Here is a 23290-nt window from a genome sequence, read left to right on the forward strand (position 1 = left end):
AAGGATGTGAGAAGACTCAGTGAAAACTCAGATGCTCTTCCCCCAAGTTAGGGTCATCATCACTGGAACAGAAATGTTGTTTTCAGAAGTAAAGAATAACAAAGATCTACAGAAGCATTGGAGCTAACGAAACGAGGACAATCTACAGTCATACCAGTCTGGGACCTGGGCTATATTATTTTATTTGCTTTGCGACTGTATGTTTTTCTGTTATCGTAACCATATGCACCGTTTGTGCTGTGTGCTGTTGGTAATGTGTTTTGCACCTTGGCCCTGGAAGAACACGGTTTTGTTTGGCTGTTTTCATGGTTAAATAATAATTAAACTTGAACTTGAACTTGAACATGAGGGAATATCTCTCCCTCCCTACACTGAAGAGGGGTTAATTGACATCAAAGGCAATTTTCCACTTTGGGAACTTCATGATCCACAGGAACTTAAACAGAATAAGAGATAACGTTAAGGAGTGCATCTTAAACACAAGAGATTGAGCAGAGGGATAAGAAACCTGGAACAACACATACAAAATGCTGGAGGAACTCAGCAGGTCAGGGAACATCTATGGAGGGGTTTCAACAGCCAATGTTTCAGGCTGAGACGCTTGATCAGGACTCCGATGACTCTTCTTCCCACATTACCTGGAAGAGAGCCCGATGATACAAAAGTCTGACACCTTCCCTCCTCCACCAACTCTTTAGTCACTGTATTAACCTGTATAATCTTCCTAGTTCTGGCCTCACTAGCACGTGGTATGGGTAGCAATCTTGAGATCACAACCCTGGTGGTCCTGCCCTTTAACTTAGCACCAAACTCCCTGAACTCCCTATGCAGAACCTGGTCACACTTCCTACCATGTCATTGGTACCTACATGGATCACGACCTCTGGCTGCTCACCCTCCCACTTAAGAATGCTGAGGACTCGATCCAAGACGTCCCAGACCCAGGCATCCGAGAGGTAAAGTACCATCCGGGAATCTCAGTCTCGTCTACAGAACCTCCTTTCTGTTCCCCGAGCTAACAAATCCCCATCACCACAGCTCGCCTCTTCTCCCCTGTTCTCTTTGAGTCACAGAGCCAGACTCAGTGCCAGAGACCTGACCGCTGTGACTTTCTTCTGCTAAGCTCTCAACCGTCTGGGACAAAGGGCTCCTCTGTTCGTGGTTTATTACTGTCATGTGCTGAAGCACAGTGAAAAGCTTATTTTGCGTCGTCCATCTGATCACTGGTTGAAGAAGTAAACTGATGCAGTAAAGAGGAAAACAGAATGCAGAATGAAGTGATACAGTTAAAGAGGAAGAGCGGTACAGGCTGGCACATGAAGTGTAAAGACCATGCCTTGGTGGAACGGGAGATCAAGAGTTCCTCAATTTCCTCGCTACCACTACCAGGGAGGGTGGCACGGTAGTGTAGTGCAGTGGTCCCCAACCTCCAGGCCGCGGACCGATATCGGGCCGCGAAGCATGCAGGGGTGCAGCGGTAGCGGGAATGCACCCAGCACATCTTTAAGAAAAAAGCCGAAATAAACAAGCTAATTAATTAGGTACAACCCGGCACGTAAATGTCGGCCCAGATCAGAGGTGACACAATCGGCAATCGCCTCTGATCTGGGCCGACACTTACGTGCCGGGCGGCACCTAATTAATTAGCTTGTTTATTTTGGCTTTTTTCTTAAAGATGTGTTGGGTGCATCCCGACCACCGCTGCATTCTTCACGGCCCGGTATCGGTCCGCGGCCCAGAGGTTGAGGACCACCGGTGCAGTGGTGAGCACGACACCTTACAGTACAGGCAACCAGGGTTCAAATCCCACTGCTGCTGTTAAGGAGTTTGTATGTTCTCCACGTGACCGCATGGGTTTCCTCCGGGTGCTCTGGTTTCCTCACACAGTCCAAAGAGGTACCGGTTGGCAAGTTAATTGTTCATTGCAAATTGTCTCATGATTAGGGTTAAATTGGAGGATCGCTGGGTAGCACAGTTTGAAACCCAGAAGAGCCTGTTCCATACTGTATCTCAATAAAATTAATTTTTAGAATGTGTTGGTTATTTGGTGTGTATTTGTGTGGGGTGTATGGGGTGTCTAGGGAGGGGTAGCACCTCTGTTGGGGGGGCCTGCCGTGCCCTTTTTCAGGGCAGCTCGTCCACCTTTGGTCCCCACCTGGTGCTCAGCTCTCACCTGTGGCTCCAAGTAGCTGTAACACGCACAGCGGCCACACCCCGGTAAACCGTCTCGGCAGACGGGCCAAACCAGTTGAGGGTAGCCAACGGGTCTTCGACCCTCGGTGAGGTAGGGGGTCTGCCTGTCCCAGCGTATGAAGTCTGGCCCTGGCAGACTGAGCGGGGAAGACCGATTAATGGTCCAACGGTCAAGAAGGCAGGCCCAGCAGGCGTTTGTGGAGCACTAAGAGCGCGACAAGGCACGTAGACGTCCTGGTCATCCACTGCAGCAGGAGAGGTCTCCAGCCGTAACGGTTGTCCGTGCCACTGGATCAAGGTCTCTTCTGCCGAGAGAGTGGGATTGCCCCTGTGTAACGGCTGTTCCACTTAAAACCATCACGCACAGGTTTCAGAGTGTCTTCTTCGGATCCAAAGGACTACCGCTATTTGTGTGTGTGCGTATTTGTTCCACTTGCTAAATAATCCTATGCTAACAGCCCTCTTCTCAACTCATTGGGTGGGAGTTGTAATGAGGCCATTGGTGCAGGTGGCACTGAAGGAGTGCCAAGGGAGGGGGCCACAGGTGTGGACACACCCAGTCCTGAGACACCAGATCAGCTTATTTGATTCCAAACAATCGGTTTATTGATCATTACAGAATGTCTCTCTGGTGCTTCCCGCTCCCTCCCCTCTCCCTTCCCCTTTTCCCAGCCATGCTTCCCCTCTCCCTGCCCCCTTCCCACTCTCAGTCCACAACAGAGACCCAGATCAGAATCAGGTTTATCATCACTCACATATGTCATGAAATTTGTTTACTTTTGCAGCAACAGTATAACGTAATATATAAAATTACTACAGTACAGGACTGTGCAAAAGTCTTAGGCGTCCTAGCTATGAGTAAGTAGTTCAGGATGCCTGAGACTTTTTCACAGTACTGTATCATCAAACATCCCCACCATCTGTGCCATGTCTAACGTTGGGCAGGAGATAAAAAGACTAAAGACTGCCTTTAGTTGTCACATGCACGTCAAAACGTACAGTGAAATGCAGTGAGCAAAACACACAACATGCTGGAGGAACTCTGCAGGTCAGGCAGCATCTGTGGATGGGAATAAGCAGGCAACGTTTCAGGCCTACAGTACTGTGCAAAGGTATTAGGCTCCCTAGCTGTATATATGTGTATATGCACAGTACATCAGAATCAGGTTTATTGTCACTGGCATGAGCCATGAAATTTGTTTACTTAGCAGCAGCAATTCAATGCAATACATAATACAGAAAATGAAGAAAAAAATAATAATAAAATCAATAAATTACAGTAGACATATATTGAATAATTAAAAATTGTGCAAAAAACAGAAATAATATATATTTTAAAAGTGAGGTCGTGTCCAAGGTTTCAATGTCCATTTAGGAATCGGATGGCAGAGGGGAAGAAGCTGTTCCTGAATCGCTGAGTGTGTGCCTTCAGGCTTCTGTATCTCCTACCTGATGGTAACAGCGAGAAAAGGGCATGCCCTGGGTGCTGGAGGTCCTTAATAATGGACACTGCCTTTCTGAGACACCGCTCCCTGAAGATGTCCTGGATACTTTGTAGGCTAGTGTCCAAGATGGAGCTGACTAGATTTACAACCCTCTGCCCCTTCTTTCAGTCCTGGGCAGTAGCCCTACCCCCATACTAGACAGTGATACAGCCTGTCAGGATGCTGTCCACGTTACATCTATAAAGTTTTTGACTGTTTTTGTTGACATACCAAATCTCATCAAACTCCTAATGAAGAATAGTCGCTGTCTTGCCTTCTTTATAACTGCATCAATATGTTGGGACCAGGTTGGGTCCACAGAGATCTTGACATATATATCTACACACACTGTTAACAAAATTGTTATCAGTGAACTCACAGATTACAGAATCAACCCCAGGAATTTGCCTGCAAATAGAGACTGTGGAAACTAAGAACAATTGAAACACATTAATGGGGAATTCATTAAGCTCACAATATTGAGGGGTTGGGGAAGAGGATTGTACTTTGATAATAAATTTACTTTGAACCAAGTGGCCCACTTTAATGCTAATAACACATTCTTAAGTAAAACCTACTACAAACTGCCCCCCCCATTTAAATGCCTGACATATACATACAATTATTGAATCTTAAAGTACATACTCAGTAGCCACTTCATCTTGTACCGAATAAAGATACCATTGAGAGCATATTCACGATCTTCTGCTGCTGTAGCCCACCCACCTCAAGGTTCGACATGTTGTGCGTTCAGAGATGCTCTCCTGCACACCACTGTTGTAACGCGTGGTTATTTGAGTTACTGTCACCTTCCTGTCCGCTTGAACCAGTCTGGCCATTCTCCTCCGACCTCTCTCATTAACCAAGCGTTTTCGCCCACAGAACAGCTGCTCACTGGATTTTATTTTGTTTCTCACACCATCCTCTGTAAACCCTAGAGACTGTTGTGCGTGAAAATCCCAGGCGATCAGCGGTTTCTGAGATACTCAAACCACCCCATCTGGCACCAACAATCATGCCACAGTCAAAGTCACTTAGATCACATTTCTTTCCCCATTCTGATGTCTAGTCTGAACAACCACTGAACCTCTTGACCACACTGGCATACTTTTATGTATTCAGTTGCTGCCATGTGATTGGCTGATTAGATATTTGCTTTAACGAGGTGATAGGTGTACCTAATAAAGTGGCCACTGAGTGTACGTTCGTTCTTATGAGCAGAAGAACAGGTTTCTTCTCCCTTTCCACCTCTAGTAATTACTTTTCTTAACCGTCTTATGTATTTTTGATGCAATTTGAAGATGGGCGCTGCCAAAAACTGATGGAAAAACCATGAGCGGTGTCACAGAACAGCAGCCCCAATTATTACACCCACGGACCTCCAGTGCCCCCATTGTGCTGGACCCTGCGCTTCTAGTCTGGGACTGCAGAGTCACCTCCGTGTCCACAGATGAACCACGCAACAGCGTGTCTTCTTCGAATCCAAAGGACTACCACTATAGTACAACAGTATGGAGGTACAGTTACCGTAAGGAGTGATTTTTGTGCATTTTCCAAACTTACAAAGAAAATCAACTGAAGGTTGTTTGTAAAAATGGAATCTTTACAAACGGCAACACACGTAAAATTTGCTGGTGAACGCAGACAACTTTTATGTGTGTTGCCAGAAATTCCAGCATCTGCAGATTTCCTCGTGTTTGCATCTTTACAGATGGTCTGTGATGTGAATTACGGTAGAAGTGGACGAGGCACTGAGCCCCCGTGGAAACCCTTCAATGACTTTCTCTTTGCAGTTACAGACAAATGTGTCTATACTGGTCACAGGAGAACGAGCCAACTCCAAACAAGGTCAGGATGGGACTGGGGTCACGAAAGCTACGAAGCAGCGCCCTTGACTGTGCTGGAACGATGAGCCAAATGGCCGATTCCCCAACAGCTAACAGATCCAGCGCTCCGCATTGTCGGTACCGAGCAAGGAGAACGGCAGCAAGGACTTACCGTACAGCTCCTTGCTGGCTCAAGATGTAGTAGGCCGCTGCGATGTAAATGCCGTATGTTTTCTGGGTGTACCCGTAGTACCTGGAACGAGGAGAGAAGCTCAGTTAAGAGGCTCACCATGGGCACACCCCTCCCCGTCATCAGTAGCATCTACAGGAGGCACCGCTTCGAAAAGGCAACATCTACCGGACTGTGCAAAGCTCTTAGGCACACTTATATAGCTGGGCTGCCTATGGCTTTTACAGCTGTACTTGTCCACGTGAGTTTGTAAATCTGGCAGGAGCAAAGGATGTTGGGAATGGCGAGGGTGGAGCGCCGCAGGAGGGGTGTGGGACAGGTGGCAGAGAAGGAGAGCCGGGGGTGCGGGTGCAGACACACCCAGCCCTGAGACACCAGGCAAGGTCATTTGATTCCAAACAATCGGTCTATTGATCATTACAGAATGTCTCTCTGGTGCTTCCCTCTCCCTTCCCCTTTTCCCCAACCATGATTCCCCTCTCCCTGCCTCCTTTCCACTCTTAGTCCACAATAGAGACCCAGATCAGAATCAGGTTTACCACCGCTCACATCCGTCATGAAATTTGTTTTCTTTTGTGGCAACAGTGTGGAAGATAGCGCTAGAAGGCTCATCAGTGCAACCGTTGAATCCTTCCTATTCTAATGTCTCTGTTTTTCTTTTCAGGGTGGCTGGGGTCCTGTTGGGATCCTTGAACTACAGCGACACTCAAACTGCGGTTCTGTATGGCCGCACGCTCCTGTTCTTGGAGCTCACAGATCGGCCACGTTTCGGTACGTCCACGTTCAGCCTGAAGTCGGGCAACTTCGGGGCCCGCGTGGCCCCGTGGACGGGAATTCTCACCGGTGTCGTGTACTGAGACGTAGCGGGAGCCGGAACATCGAGGGACAGCGGGAGTCAGAGGCTGTCTTCGCTTTGCCGATTCTCGAGTCAGGGGACTCGAAATAAAAACAATGCTTCAGATCGAAATAGCCACTGGTGTCCCCCCCGTCACTGTGGAAGGAGTGATGTCTGTCTCTCCCTTGTTAGTGTGAGAGAGAGAGAGCCTGTGTGATGTCGAAATGATGGAGTGAGCAGTAGGTTTTTGATGGACTGTAGACCGTGGTCTCTTTTTGGGGGCTTTGCTGTTGCTGGCTTGGTGGGTGTTGGGAGTTCTGATGCTTTATGCTGGAATATTTTGCGGGGGGGGGTTGATGCTGCTTGCTGTTGCTTGTGCATGGGAGGAGGGAAAGGGGGCTTTGGGATTCGTAGGTCTTTTTTTTGTCATTCATTCTTTGGAGTTTTTTTCTGTTTCGAGGATGTCTGCGGAAAGTAAGAAATACAGGTTGTATAATGTATACATTCTCTGATATTAAATGGAACTATTAAACTATCACATTTCTTCCCCATTCTGATGTTTGGTCTGAACAACAGCTGAACCTCTTGACCATGTCTGCGTGCTTTTATGCATCGAGTTGCTGCCACATGATTGGCTGATTAGATATTTGCATTAAAGAGCAGGTGTACTAAATGAAATGGCCAGACAGTATAAGGCTCAGGTGTTGTTGAACTATGACCCAACTAGGGATGTTTCTCCATGCTAATTTAAATAGCCGTTGTTGACGAATAGCACATACGCATTTTTCCTCCTCAGGTTCCAGTTTCTCAAGGCCATGCTCCAATTGAAAAGGTTTTCAACATCATAAAAACGTTCGTAGAGTTTCAGCAGGCCACGCTGCATCCAGTGAACGTGCTTTGGCTTCGAAGGGTGGGAATGTGCCTGGCAGCAGAGTGGCGCCAAGACCTGGTAGCCTCGCATCTGGAATTAAATATAATATGTCAGTGTTAAAAGTGAGAAGAGACAGAGAACACAAAATCAACACCCAACACTTAGAGGTCACATAGGGGCTGACCAAATCATCTGTCCACAACAGCAGGGGTTAGTCTCCACAAACGCCTCCCCTAGTGCTGAGGAGTAACACGTTGTCTGCCCTATAACCCCATAAATAGGGGCCATCCTTCAGTCACCTTCCTCAAGTGAACAAATACACAGGCACTGACCCCCAATCACCCTACCCTCCAACAAACAGTAAACAATCTCACAGGGACTATCCCCTAATCACCCTACCCTCCAACAAACAGTAAACAATCTCACAGGCACTGTCCCCCAATCACCCTACCCTCCAACAAACAGTAAACAATCTCACAGGCACTGTCCCCCAATCACCCTACCCTCCAACAAAGTAAACAATCTCACAGGGACCATCCCCCAATCACCCTACCCTCCAACAAAGTAAACAATCTCACAGGGACCATCCCCCAATCACCCTACCCTCCAACAAAGTAAACAATCTCACAGGGACCATCCCCCAATCACCCTACCCTCCAACAAAGTAAACAATCTCACAGGGACCATCCCCCAATCACCCTACCCTCCAACAAAGTAAACAATCTCACAGGGACCATCCCCTAATCACCCTACCCTCCAACAAACAGTAAACAATCTCACAGGCACTGTCCCCCAATCACCCTACCCTCCAACAAAGTAAACAATCTCACAGGGACCATCCCCCAATCACCCTACCCTCCAACAAACCGTAAACAATCTCACAGGGACCGTCCCCCAATCACCCTACCCTCCAACAAAGTAAACAATCTCACAGGGACCATCCCCCAATCACCCTACCCTCCAACAAACAGTAAACAATCTCACAGGGACCGTCCCCCAATCACCCTACCCTCCAACAAAGTAAACAATCTCACAGGGACCGTCCCCCAATCACCCTACCCTCCAACAAAGTAAACAATCTCACAGGGACCATCCCCCAATCACCCTACCCTCCAACAAACAGTAAACAATCTCACAGGGACCGTCCCCCAATCACCCTACCCTCCAACAAACAGTAAACAATCTCACAGGGACCATCCCCTAATCACCCTACCCTCCAACAAACAGTAAACAATCTCACAGGGACCATCCCCTAATCACCCTACCCTCCAACAAACAGTAAACAATCTCACAGGCACTGTCCCCCAATCACCCTACCCTCCAACAAACAGTAAACAATCTCACAGGGACCGTCCCCCAATCACCCTACCCTCCAACAAACAGTAAACAATCTCACAGGGACCATCCCCTAATCACCCTACCCTCCAACAAACAGTAAACAATCTCACAGGCACTGTCCCCCAATCACCCTACCCTCCAACAAACAGTAAACAATCTCACAGGGACCGTCCCCCAATCACCCTACCCTCCAACAAACAGTAAACAATCTCACAGGGACCGTCCCCCAATCACCCTACCCTCCAACAAACAGTAAACAATCTCACAGGGACCGTCCCCCAATCACCCTACCCTCCAACAAACAGTAAACAATCTCACAGGCACTGTCCCCCAATCACCCTACCCTCCAACAAACAGTAAACAATCTCACAGGGACCGTCCCCCAATCACCCTACCCTCCAACAAACAGTAAACAATCTCACAGGGACCGTCCATCAATCACCCTACTCTCCAACAAACAGTAAACAATCTCACAGGGACTGTCCCCCAATCACCCTACCCTCCAACAAACAGTAAACAATCTCACAGGCACTGTCCCCCAATCACCCTACCCTCCAACAAACAGTAAACAATCTCACAGGGACCATCCCCCAATCACCCTACCCTCCAACAGTAAACACTCACAGGCACTGTCCCCCAATCACCCTACCCTCCAACAAACAGTAAACAATCTCACAGGGACCGTTCTCCAATTACCCTACCCTTCAACAAACAGTAAACAATCTCACAGGGACCGTCCTCCAATTACCCTACCCTTCAACACACAGTAAACAATCTCACAGGGACCGTCTCCCAATCACCCTACCCTCCAACAGTAAACAATCTCACAGGGACCATCCCCCAATCACCGTCCTCAACAGTGACACTCAGGGACTGTCCTCAAATCTCAACAGTGACACACTCAGGGACTGTCCTCAAATCTCAACAGTGAACACACAGGGACCGTCCCCCAATCACCTTCCTCAATGGTGAACCACGCTGAGACCATCCCCAATCACCTTCCTCAACAGTGAACCACACAGGGACCGTTCCCCAATCACCTTCCTCAACACACAGGGACCATCCCCCAATCACCTTCCTCAACAATGCAGCTACCGACCCCCAATTACCTTCCTCAATGGTGAACAAATAGGGACCATCCTCCAACTTTCTCTACTGAACCACACAGGGACCGTCCCCCAATCATCTTCCTCAACGATGCAGCCACCGTCCCCAAATTACCTTCAACGGTGAACAAATAGGGACCGTCCCCCAATCACCTTCCTCAACAGTGAACAAACAAACAGGGACCGTCCTCCAATCACTCTCTTCATCGGTGACCAGTCACACAGGGACTGACCGTCCACCAGTTACCCTGCTCTGTCAGGATCAATCACACAAGAGCCTCTCCCAGACTCCCATCCATCTACAAAGACAAACTGCATGGTGGCCAACCACTCCTTCAAGAATGGGGTCAATAACACAGGGATTATCCTGCAGTCCTCCGGAGATCAACCAGTCTCTTTGGATCAGAGGGTTATCGTATCGTGAGCAGCAAAAGAGACTGAGTCAATACTCTTTGGAAATTAGAAGAGTGGAAGGCGACCTTATCAGGACATAAAACACATAGCAAAGGAACAGGCCTTTCAGTACAAAATGTTGTCCCAAACCAAATAAACTGATCATTAAATGGCTAACTAAACTAATCCCTTATGTTACAGGCAAGAGAGAATCTGCAGATGCTGGAAATCCACAATGCTGGAGGAACCCAGCAGGCCAGCAGCATCTATGAAAAAGAGTTCAGTCAACGTTTCGGGCCCAGACCCTTCGGCAGGACTGGAGAAAAAATGCAGAGGAGTCGATTTAAAAGGTGGGGGAAGGGGAGAGAGACAGGCAAGGTGGATAGGTGAAACTGGGAGAGGGAAGGGATGAAGTAAAGAGCTGGGAAGTTGATTGGTAAGAGAGATACAGGGCTAGAGAAGGGGGAGTCTGATAGAAGAGGACAGAAGGCTGTGGAAGAAAGAAAAGGTGGAGGAAGCAGCAGAGGGAGGTGGTGGGTGGGCAAGGAGGTAAGGTGAGAGAGACAAAGGGGGATGGGAAATGGTGAAGGAGAGGGAGGTTGGGGGCATTACTGGAAGTTTGAGAAATCGATGTTCATGCCATCAGGTTGGAGGCTACCCAAACAGAATATGAAGTGTTGCTCCTCCAACCTGAGTGTGGCCTCATCACGGCAGTGGAGGAGGCCATGGATGGACATATCAGAATGGAAATGGGAAGTGGAATTAAAATGGACGGCCACTGGTGTATCCCACTTGTTTTGGCAGACAGAGCGTAAGTGCTCAGCGAAACAGTCTCCCAATATACAGGAGGCCACACTGGGAACACCAGATACAGTAGATGACCCCAACAGACTCACAGGTGAAGTGTCACCTCACCTGGAAGGACTGTTAAGGACCCTGGATGGTTGTGAGGGAGGAGGTGTAGCAGCAGATGTAGCACTTGTTCTGCTTGCAAGGTTAAGTGCCAGGAGGGAGATCAGCAGGGAGGGACGAGTGGACAAGGGAGTCGCGTAGGGAGCGATCCCTGCGGAAAGCAGAAAGTGGAGGGGAGGGGAAGGAAAGGTGTGCTTGGCAGTGGGATCCCATTGGAGGTGGCGGAAGTTTCGGAGAATAATGTGCTGGACGCAGAGGCTGGTGGAGTGGTAGGTGAAGTTAAGAGGAACCCTGTCCATGGTGGGGTGGCGGGAGGACGGGGTAAGACCAGACATGCGTGAAATGGAAGAGATGTGGTTGAGAACAGCGTTGATGGTGGAGGAAGGGAAGCCCCTTTCTTTCAAAAAGGAGGACATCTCCCTCGTTCTAGAATGAAAAGCCTCATTCTGAGAGCGTGGTGGAGACGGAGGAATTGAGAGAAGGGGACGGCGTTTTTACAAGTAACAGGGTGGGAAGAGGTATAGTCCGGGCAGCTGTGAGAGTCCGTGAGTTTGTAATAGACATCGGTGGATAAGCTGCCTCCAAAGACAGAGACAGTGAGATCGAGAAAGGGGAGGGAGGTGTCGGAAATAGACCAAGTAAATTTGAGAGCAGGGTGGAAGTTGGAGGCCAAGTGGATGAAGTGGACGAGTTCAGCCTGGGTGCAGGAAGCAGCACCAATGCAGTCATCGATGTAGCGCAGGAAAAATGGGGGACAGACACCAGTGTAGACTTGAAACATGGACTGTTCCACATAGCCAACAAAAAGGCAGGCATAGTTGGGACCCATGTGAGTGCCCATGGTTACACCTTTTGTTTGAAGGGAGTGGGAGGCACCAAAGGAGAAATTATTGAGCGTGAGGACGTTCCACTAGACAGAGGAGAGTGGTGGTGGAGGTGTCCAGAAAGAAACGGAGAGCTTTGAGGCCTTCCTGGTGGGAGATGGAGGTGTGTAGGGACTGGATTTTCATCCATAGTGAAAATAAGATGACGGAGGCCAGGGAACCTGAAATCCTTGAAAAGATCCAGAGCTTGTGAGGTGTGACGGATGTAAGTAGGAAGGGACCGAACTGGGGAGGGGGGAATAAGGCAGAATTGAGGTAGGCAGATATGAGTTCAGTGGGGCAGGAACAAGCTGAAACAATGGGTCTTTCTGGACAAGTGGGTTTGTGGATCTTGGTAGGAGGTAGAAACAGGAGGTGCAGGGTGCAGGAACTGTGAGGTTGATGGCGGTAGATGGGAGATCTAATAAGATCAGAGTGCCTGGTGCTCCTTAATGGGATCCTGTTCGAGAGGTAAGTAAGAGGAGGTGTCTAGCAGTTGTCGCTGGGCCTCAGCAAGGTAGAGGTCAGTGTGTCAGACTACTACAACACCGCCTTTATCTACGGGTTTGGTGGCGAGGTCAGGATTGGTGCGGAGGTAATGGGGAGCACAGCATTTGGAAGGGATGAGGTTGGAACTGGAGAGGAGTGTTGAAGTCTCGATGGTTAATGTCCCATTGGCAGTTGGCAGTGAAAAGGTCCAAGGCAGGCAGAAGACCAGGGCGGGGTGTCCAGGAAGAGGAGGAGGGTTGAAGACAGGGGAAGGGGTCATCGGTGCGGGGTGGAGAATCCTTCCCAAAGAAGTAAGCTGGGAGACAAAGGCGGCGGGAGAAAAGCTTAGTGTCATTGCAGGCGTGGAACTCGCTGAGGTGTGGGCGCAGGAGGACAGGGCAGAGGCCCTTATTGAGAACAGAATATCCTGCCTCAGAGAAGGGAAGGTCGGAGGGAATGGTGAAAATCCGGCACGGATGAGAGCTGGGATCGGAAGGGGGAAAGGGGTTGGTTGTGCCTGAGGAAAAGGGAGGTTTGGGGTGTTCAGGTATGGTGGGGTGAGAGGAAGATGAAGTCCCTTATGTTATTGCAAATTTTAAAATGCTACAGGGTCATGAGCAGGCAGATACTGAGATTCTAATGAGAATATCTCCAGTGAGAGGGCACCGTTACAAAATATGAAGGAATCGGCAGCAGTACAATGCAATACATGATAATAGAGAGAAAAAGAAAATGAGTTACTGTATGTATATAATATATAGTAAATAACACTATTCTTTGCATTTCTGGTCAGATGCTAAATATATTTCATTGGCTTTGTATCTGTACTCAGCACAATGACAATAAAATCTAATCTAATCTATATATATATATATATATATCATGTATACACATACAAACAGAGAAAGAGAGAGTGTAATATATTAAATAATAGTGATATATTAATATATAGTACTAAATTATATTAAGTAGTGCAAAAGTAGTGAGGTAGTGTTCACGGGTTCAGTGTCCATTCAGAAATCGGATGGCAGAGGGGAAGAAGCTGTTCCTGAAATGTTGAGTGTGTGCCTTCAGGCTCCTGTACCTCCTCCCTGATGGTAACAATGAGAACAAGGCATATCCTGGGTGATAGGGGTCTTTAATGATGGCTGCCACCTTTCTGAGGCATCGCTCCTTGAAGATGTCCTGGACTATGGAGGCTAGTGCCCATGATGGAGCTGACTAACTTTACAACTCTCTGCAGATTACTTCGATCCTGTGCAGTAGCTCCCCGTCATTTTTGGGAATTCACCAACCCAAGCAGGTATGGAACCGAGATCGTTGCGGGCATTTATAGAGGAGGGAGGTACATTTTTGAAAGATCAGGGAACTGGGGTCTATTGGGTACTGGCGCAGAGGTGGAGATCAGACAATGATCATACTTGAAGGGCCGAGTGGCCTGCTCCTGCTCCTGTACACTCCTCAACCCTGACCTGATACACAGTGGCAAGGGGCAAGGCATTGGGTTCAGAGTTCAAAGTTCAAAGAAAATGTTATTATCAAAGTACATTTATGTCACCATATACAACCCGAAGATACATTTTCCTGTGGGCATACTCAGCAAATCTATAGAATAGTAACTTTAGGATGCTGGTGGATATTCATAGCTGGGGTTTAGGCGTTTAATGTTGCTGTGTTTGCCGAGCTTGGCTTACCGTAACTATAACTAGATCAATGAAAGATCAACCAGAGTATGGAAATGCAAATGGAAATAAATAGCAATTAATAACGAAAACATGAAATAACAAAATAAAGAGTCCTTAAAGTGAGATCATTGGTTGTGGTTACAACTCTGATCTGGCTATTGTTCACGACTGCACTTAATAAAAAAAATTGAGTGTAGTTATCCCCTTTTATTCAAGAGCCCAAAAGTGATTGAGGGGCGGGGCCAATGTGGGATGGGGGCGTGGCTGCAGTGCCGATGGGCGGGGCTAGGTGGTGGGGGGGACGAGGCGGGGTTATGCGGATGATTGGCAGAGTGTTGTGGGGCGGCGCCAACAGAGGGACTGAGGCGAGCTGGAATTGGGTTGGTCATGGAGATGATGGACAGTTGTAGTGGGCGGGGCTGGGAAGGGGGCGGGGTTACGTGATGGGCAGGCGGGAGGCGGGGCTACGACCTGTCGCTGAGCTCGCTTCCCGAGCATCAGACGCAGGTCGGACCCAGGTCTTGGTTCTTGGTTCTCGCTTTCCGATTCCCACCCTATCCCGGAGGGGGTTATAGGGTCTGCTCATCCTCCGCCGGGAGCAACGAGAAATCCGCCCGCCGCCCCCGTCTCCCTACCGTTCGCCTGGAGTACAGTCCTAGCCGGTGGCTCAGCACTGCCGCCGCCATCCCTCATCCCCGCGCAGAGGAGTGAGCGGACTGAGCAAGAGTGGACCCTCTGGGAGGCGGGGACTCCGAGTAGCACCGCGGCAGGTGGGAGGACCGGGCGGCGCCACGGCTGGCGGGAGGACCGAGTAGCACCACGGCTGGCGGGAGGACCGGGCAGCGCCACGCCTGGCGGGAGGACCGGGCAGCGCCACGCCTGGCGGGAGGACCGGGCGGCGCCACGTCTGGCGGGAGGACCGGGCAGCGCCACGGCTTCTGCTGAACTCTTCAAACCTCTGGAAGAGGGAAGCGGATAGAAAGTTCCACGTGATTAATTTTTTTAACCCTTTAATTAAATGCCACTTATGTGAGACACAATCTGCACTACAATAGACAATAGGTGCAGGAGTAGGCCATTCGGCCCTTCGAGCCAGCACCGCCATTCTCTGTGATCATGGCTGATCATCCACAATCAGTATCCAGTTCCTGCCTTATCCCCATAACCTTTGATTCCGCTATCTTTAAGAGCTCTATCCATCTCTTTCTTGAGAGCATCCAGAGACTTGGCATCAGGCAGAAGGTACAAGAGCCTTGGGACTCGCACCACCAGGTTCAAGAACAGTTACAAAAACATTTGATTTGGGTGTCTGGAGTGTGGGTGCGAAGAAGGGGGTATGTGAAAACTACATGTAATTCAAATGAAGCATTGTCCTGCTGTTACTTTTGATCTCAGCATATAAAAAGGTCATGTAATATTGGGCTGGGAGTATTTGTTGAATAAAACATTTCTGGTACCCACTAGCTTCAGTATCTCTCCACTGACTTCGTTCACGTTACAACAGCGGGGATAAGCTCTATTAAATGCTCCCAATGGTGTACTGGGTGGCAGGGTGGAGATGCGTCTCTACCAAAGGAGGTGTAAGGTGCTCCTTCCCTCCGCTAGCCTGCAGGTCACCCTCGGGCAAGGTGTAGCACCTGCTTAGCCCCCCCCCGATCAGGGTCACATGAAACCATGGGAGCAGGTGGTGGATGGTCGCATGAGCAGCCAGTGGAGATCACAAGTCCTGGTTATGCGACCACTGATGCCAGGCAAACAATCTCTGAAGAGTATTGATAATGGCTGGGGTCGCCCGTCTTGTAAAGGCACTGCCCAGAAGAAGGCAATGGCAAACCACTTCTGTAGGAAAATTTGCCAAGAACAATCGTGGTCAAAGACCATGATCGCCCACATCATACGACACGGCACATCACAAGACACACCTCAAATAGCCTCTGACAACTGAGGCCGGATGCTGACTTTCACGCGTGACTCAGCTAAGCCCAGCAGAACTGTTTCTACCAACACTATCAAAATCAGTGTGTGAAATCTAAACTACGAAGTTGTGAATGTGGTTTAGCTCTGGTCCGTGAGGAAGCTATATTAGAGGGTATGACAAGATAGTGGTGAAAAAGGCGTTTGGTACATCGGCTTTCATCAGTCAGGCACTGAGCATAGGAGCTGGCAAGTTCTTGTTTTTTATTATTGAGAAACCGCGGAATAAGCTCTTCGAGCTACACCGCCCAGCAACACCCCCCCCCCAATTTAATCTGAGCCTAGTCAGGGGACAATGCCCAATGACCAATTAGCACCTCCAAGAGGACCATAACCTTGTCGTAGGGTTTGAAGGCTTGTGTACCTCAATGACCCGGAGAGCTGTGTTGGCTGGAGTCAGGGCTTTATGCTTTGGCTCTTGGTAGGGTCACCCATGACAAACAGGTCAAAGGGCAGAGGCCAGACTAAGAGTGGTCCACCAACCCTCCAGGTTCGGGGGTTCAGCTCAGGGCTAACAACCCTGACTATTACAGAAACAGCAATGAAGCATCCTTCTACATCTGAGTGAGTCTCCACCCGGGACTTGCCTGACTGACAGGAGTGAAAACCGAGGGGAAGCTACTGACACGATGAAGGAAGCCATGACTACCACCAGAGATGGAGGACCTTCACTGCCGCCCTAAACGCCAGCGGTGTAACGGGCAGTAGGTAATCAATTAACATAGAAACATAGAAAATAGGTGCAGGAGTAGGCCATTCGGCCCTTCGAGCCTGCACCGCCATTCAGTATGGTCATGGCTGATCATCCAACTTAGAACCCTGTACCTGCCTTCCCTCCATACCCCCTGATCCCTTTAGCCACAAGGGCCATATCTAACTCCCTCTTAAATATAGCCAATGAACTGGCCTCAACTTTTTCCTGTGGCAGAGAATTCCACAGATTCACCACTCTCTGTGTGAAGAAGTTTTTCCTCATCTCGGTCCTAAATGGCTTCCCCTTTATCCTCAAACTGTGACCCCTCCTTCTGGACTTCCCCAACATCGGGAACAATCTTCCTGCATCTAGCCTGTCCAACCCCTTTAGGATTTTATACGTTTCAATAAGATCCCCCCTCAATCTTCTAAATTCCAGAGAGTATAAGCCTAGTCAATCCAGTCTTTCATCATATGAAAGTCCTGCCATCCCAGGAATCAATCTGGTGAACCTTCTTTGTACTCCCTCTATGGCAAGAATGTCTTTCCTCAGATTAGGGGACCAAATCTGCACACAATACTCCAGGTGTGGTCTCACCAAGGCCTTGTACAACTGCAGTAGTACCTCCCTGCTCCTGTACTCGAATCCTCTTGCTGTGAATGCCAGCATACCATTCGCCTTTTTCACCGCCTGCTGTACCTGCATGCCCACTTTCAATGACTGGTGTATAATGACACCCAGGTCTCGTTGCACCTCCCCTTTTCCTAATCGGCCACCATTCAGATAATAATCTGTTTTCCTGTTTTTGCCACCAAAGTGGATAACCTCGCATTTATCCACATTAAATTGCATCTGCCATGAATTTGCCCACTCACCTAACCTATCCAAGTCACCCTGCATCCTCCTCATAGCTAACACTGCCGCCCAGCTTCGTGTCATCCACAAACTTGGAGATGCTGCATTTAATTCCCTCATCCAATTCATTAATATATATTGTAAACAACTGGGGTCCCAGCACTGAGCCTCGCAGTACCCACTAGTCACTGCCTGCCATTCTGAAAAGGTCCCGTTTATTCCCACCCTTTGCTTCCTGTCTGCCAACCAATTCTCTGTCCACATCAATACCTTACCCCCAATACCGTGTGTTTTAAGTTTGCACACTAATCTCCTGTGTGGGACCTTGTCAAAAGCCTTTTGAAAATCCAAATATACCACATCCACTGGTTCTCCCCTATCCACTCTACTAGTTACATCCTCAAAAAATTCTATGAGATTCGTCAGACATGATTTTCCTTTCACAAATCCATGCTGACTTTGTCCGATGATTTCACCACTTTCCAAATGTGCTGTTATCACATCTTTGTTAACTGACTCTAACATTTTCCCCACCACCGATGTTAGGCTAACCGGTCTATAATTCCCCGGTTTCTCTCTCCCTCCTTTTTTAAAAAGCGGGGTTACATTAGCCACCCTCCAATCCTCAGGAACTAGTCCAGAATCTAAAGAGATTTGAAAAATTATCACTAATGCATCCACTATTTCTTGGGCTACTTCCTTAAGCACTCTGGGATGCAGACCATCTGGCCCTGGGGATTTATCTGCCTTTAATCCCTTCAATTTACCTAACATCACTTCCCTACTAACATGCATTTCCCTCAGTTCCTCCATCTCACTAGACCCTCGGTCCCCTACTATTTCCGGAAGATTATTTATGTCCTCCTTAGTGAACATACCAGCCGGTACATCTTTGGACTGTGGGAGGAAACCAGAGCACCTGGAGGAAACCCTTGCAGTCAAGGGGAGAACATACAAACTGCAGCGGGAATTGAACCTGGGTCGTCTGCACTGTGCCAACCACTACAGTATCACGCCACCCCAGTTACATTGCAATTGGCGAAGGCCATACTTTGGGAGTATTATGTAGGGTTGATGTTGCCCAGTCTTGGGGATCTAAGTCGCAAGGTGAGGGTGTGTAGACTGGGACAATTCCCACAACTGTCAGAGATTCAGCAGGCGTATTAAGGCATACAAGGTGATGGGGGCATGGATGGGGTGAAAGCACACAAGGAAGAGTTGACAAATGTAAGAGGGCATCGGTTTAAGATCAGAGGAAAGAGACATTTGGGGCAGCTTCTTCACCAAAGGATGGTGCGTATTCGGAACGAGCTACCAGAAATAGTGGTTAAGGTGGGCACATCAGCAACATTTAAAACCCATATAGATTACTACATGGACAAGAGAGGTTCAGAAAGCCATGGGCCAAACGCGGGCGGGTGGGACTAACTCACGGATGAGTTGGGCAACACTCAGAACACTCAGCAGGTCAGGCAGCATCCATGGAAACGATCAGTCGACATTTCGGGCCGGAACCCTTCGTCAAGACTGTAGAGGGAAGGGGCAGAGGCCCTATAAAGAAGGTGGGGGGAGGGTGGGAAGGAGAAGGCTGGTAGGTTCCAGGAGAAAAACCAGTAAGGGGAAAGATAAAGGGGTGAGGGAGGGGAGGCAGGGAGGGGATAGGCAGGAAAGGTGAAGAAGGAATAGGGGAAAATACAATGGGTAGTCGAAGGAGGCGGAACCATGAGGGAGGTGATAGGCAGCTGGGGGAGGGGGCAGAGTGAAACTGGGATAGGGGAAGGGAGGGGAGGGAAGTTGAAGAATTCAATGTTCATACCAGAGGGCTGGAGACTACCTAGACGGTATGTGAGATGTTGCTCCTCCAGCTGAGTTTAGCCTCATCATGGCAGTAGAGGAGGCCATGTACGGACATATCGGAATGGGAATGGGAAGCAGAGTTGAAGTGGGTGGCTACCGGGAGATCCTGTCTGTTGTGGCGGACGGAGGAGGGTGCTCCGTCTGATGAGTTGGGCCGAGGGCCTGTTTCCGTGAGGTATGAGGCTCTCTGTTGGTCAGGTTCAGTACTGCGCCCTGGCTGCCTACCAGAGCCATACGACACGGACAGCAAGCTGTTGCCCATGCAGCCGGCTCCCCCCCTCCACGTAGCTGACGAAGGCTGGGGGAACGGCAGAGACCGACACAGTTCAGCACCAGCGGCGCCACAGGAGTTGCCAGTCAACGCCAAACTCAACGTAGGGCTGCCTCAGGGACCCCGCCTCTGGATTTTTCCCTTGGGGTTTACTCCCGAAGCCTTCCCCATGAGTGGGTACAGTCGCGAGGCAGCGGAGGTTTGAGATCAGAGCTGTCCTTCTCCTAGATGAGCTGCCGACCTCAGCTGCCCGAAGCGACAGGTTCTCAGGTGCCAGTAACCCCCCTTCGCCCCTTCTCCTGTCAGTAGAAACAGTTCCACCAGGCCGAGCAGCCCAGCCACATGCAATTAATATATAAAAATACATAACTAAAATTGTGTTGGCGCGTAGCCAAGTGGTTAAGGCATTGGACTAGTGACCTGAAGGTCGTGAGTTTGAGCCCCAGCTGAGGCAGTGTGTTGTGTCCTTGAGCAAGGCACTTAACCACACATTGCTCTGCGATGACACTGGTGCCAAGCTGTATGGGTCCTAATGCCCTTCCCTTGGACAACATCAGTGTCGTGGAGAGGGGAGACTTGCAGCATGGGCAACTGCTGGTCTTCCATACAACCTTGCCCAGGCCTGCACCCTGGAAACCTTCCAAGGCACAAATCCATGATCTCGTGAGAATAACGGATGCCTATTAATTAAACTAAAATTATAGAAATCACAGCAGGCAGAGAGATTTGACTGTAATATGTGGGAGCTGATGAAACCCAAAAGAGCCCATTTTTTAAAAAAAGACCGACCAACTCCCAATGAGCAGAGGGAGAGAAAAAAAACAGAAATCGTGCAAACAGTAAAGGCAAACAACAGCACGCAGGACGTGAATGCGTCCATCGACACGAAGCCCAGAGCAGGCCTCAGTTCACCACACAGTGGAGCAAAGCACCGCGGAGGTCCCAGGCACGAAGCCCGGAGCAGTCTCAGTGTAGCAAAGAGCGGAGCAGAAGTCACAAGGCAGCGAGCAGAACAGGGCCGACCCTCGCCTCTGGTCCCGACACCCTGCCTTTTCAAAGTCCGTCTGGCCTGGCATTTAAATTGTACGAACCGCCGGTAAGCTGTCGACCACCTTCAGTAGCGACACCTTAAACTGCCTTGTTGGATTGTAGACTGAAATTAAAATGCAGCCCGGGGCCATAGTTCTCCTGGAGCTGCCGACTGGAGTTGTTTGCAAAGCAGACAGTGCAGATTAACAATCGTTTTGGGTGTCTGGAGTGTGGGTGCGAAGAAGGAGGCGATTGAAAACTACATGTAATTCACAGGAAGCATTGTAGAATACATTGTAACTATAGAATTGTCCTGCTGTTACTTTTGATATTTAGCATGTAAAATGTCCACAAGACCATAAGGTACAGGGGCAGAAGTAGGCTATTCGGCCCATCAAGTCTGCTCTGCCATTCAATCATAGGCTGATCCAATTCTTCCAGTCATCCCCACTCCCCTGCCTTCTCCCCATACCCTTTGATGCCTTGGCTAATCAAGAACCTATCTATCTCTGCCTTAAATACACCCAATGACTTGGCCTCCACAGCCACTCGTGGCCACAAATTCCACAGATTTACCACCCTCTGACTAAAGTAATTTCTCCACACCTCAGTTCTAAATGGACGTCCTTCAATCCTGAAGTCGTGCCCTCTTGTCCTAGACTCCCCTACCATGGGAAATAACTTCACCATATCTAATCTGTTCAGGCTTTTTAATGAGATCCCCCTCATTCTCCTGAACTCCAGGGAATACAACCCAAGAGCTGCCAGACGTTCCTCATATGGTAACCCTTTCATTCCTGGAATCATTCTCGTGAATCTTCTCTGAACCCTCTTCAATGTCAGTATATCCTTTCTAAAATAAGGAGCCCAAAACTGCACACGATACTCCAAGTGTGGTCTCATGAGTGCCTTATAGAGCCTCAACATCACATCCCTGCTCTTATATTCTATACCCCTAGAAATGAATGTCAACATTGCATTCGTCTTCTTCACCACTGACTCAACCTGAAAGTCAACTTTTAGGGTATCCTGTACAAGGACTCCCAAGTTCCTTTGCATCTCTGCATTTTGAATTCTCTCCCCTTCTAAATAATAGTCTGCCTGTTTATTTCTTCCACCAAAGTGCATGACCATACACTTTCCAACTATCTAAGGCTCGCTGTTTCCTCAACACTACCCACTCCTCCACCTATCTTTGCATCATCAGCAAACTTAGCCATAAGTCCATTAATCACATAATCCAATCCCATGTCATGTAATATTGGGTCGAGCAGGCCTCTTCTTACCAGAGTGTCTCAATATGATGTCTGTTTTGCTGAATAATTTACTCCTGTATCTACTAGGTTCAGTGTCTCCGCTAATTTTGTCTAAGTCACTGTATATGTATGTAAAACTGCTCTTGACTCACTTACACGCCACGTTCTATAGATTATAGACACTATGTAGTGAGTTTAAACATACAGTGCCTTACCGGAGGCCAGAAATTAGGATTCCCTGGTCCCATATGTTCTGAATCAGCCACCCTTCAGTTAACTAGCCCTGGAAGGGACACTCATTGCGTTCTGTAAGGCTCCACTGTTTCAGACCGTAACACACAGCTACTTCACTCTCGCTGTTCACCAGTGGAAAATTCCAGAAGAGCCGATCACAAGACGCAGCTCGTCGTAAACAACAAGGAGTCGGGAACGGAATCCGAACTGAGGAGAGGCAGGTGCCCCCGCGGGAGGGGAGAAGGACTCCTGGCTTGGCAGCAAGACTTCGAGGATCCACCCAGGGGAATAGAATTCAAGCTTGCCTTCACCACTGAATCACAATCAAGTCTATTGCCACTGTCTCGCATTATGAAGTTTGTAGTTTTGTGGCAGCAGTACAAAGGCCAAAGTAACTTTTTTTTAAATCAATTAGTATATATCGTCTTACACGACCCTGAGATTTATTTTCTTGTGTGCATTCACAGTAGAACAAAGGAATAGAATAGAATCAGTGAAAAACCACACACAAAGACTGACAAACAACCAATGTGCAAAAGTAGACAGTGCAATAAATAAAATTTACTATAAATTATAAGAATATTGTATTTTAAAAAACTAAATACACACTGTAAAAAGAGTGAGGTTGTGTTAATATAGAGTAGTGGGCCTCTATCAAAGGAGGTGTAAGATGCTCCTTCCCTCCGCTAGCCTGCAGGTCACCCTCGGGCAAGGTGTAGCACCTGCTTAGCCCCCTGATCAGGGTCGTGTGAATCCATGGGAGCAGGTGGTGGACGGTCGTACGAGCAGCCGGTGCAGATCACAAGTCCTGGTTATGTCACTGTTGACAGGCAGACAATCTCTGATTAATGGCCGGGGTCACCTGTCTTGATTGCCTATGGTCCAACAACATGGCACATAACCATGATGTTACATGCCACAATTTTCATGGGTTC

At 48.7% G+C, this 23290-nt stretch overlaps 1 protein-coding gene across 2 annotated transcripts in view; it reads right to left on the bottom strand.

Moving 5' to 3' along the window:
- dmac2 (distal membrane arm assembly component 2) overlaps positions 1-22472 on the bottom strand; it is a 38655-nt gene extending 16183 nt beyond the window's left edge. The window contains exons 1-3 of one of the 2 annotated variants that reach the window (XM_063061267.1): positions 22337-22472; positions 7308-7489; positions 5676-5756 (exon numbers count right to left, since the gene is read on the bottom strand). In XM_063061267.1, the coding sequence (XP_062917337.1) occupies positions 5676-5756; positions 7308-7489; positions 22337-22369 (296 nt within the window). In that variant the 5' untranslated portion in view covers positions 22370-22472. Of the gene's footprint in view, positions 1-5675; positions 5757-7307; positions 7490-14820; positions 15637-22336 lie in introns of those variants that run through there. The other variant, XM_063061266.1, reaches the window with a different exon arrangement.
- Between the last annotated feature and the right edge of the window lie 818 nt (positions 22473-23290).

The sequence above is a fragment of the Mobula hypostoma genome, chromosome 10, assembly GCF_963921235.1.
Source record: "Mobula hypostoma chromosome 10, sMobHyp1.1, whole genome shotgun sequence".
Lineage (NCBI taxonomy): Eukaryota > Metazoa > Chordata > Chondrichthyes > Myliobatiformes > Myliobatidae > Mobula > Mobula hypostoma.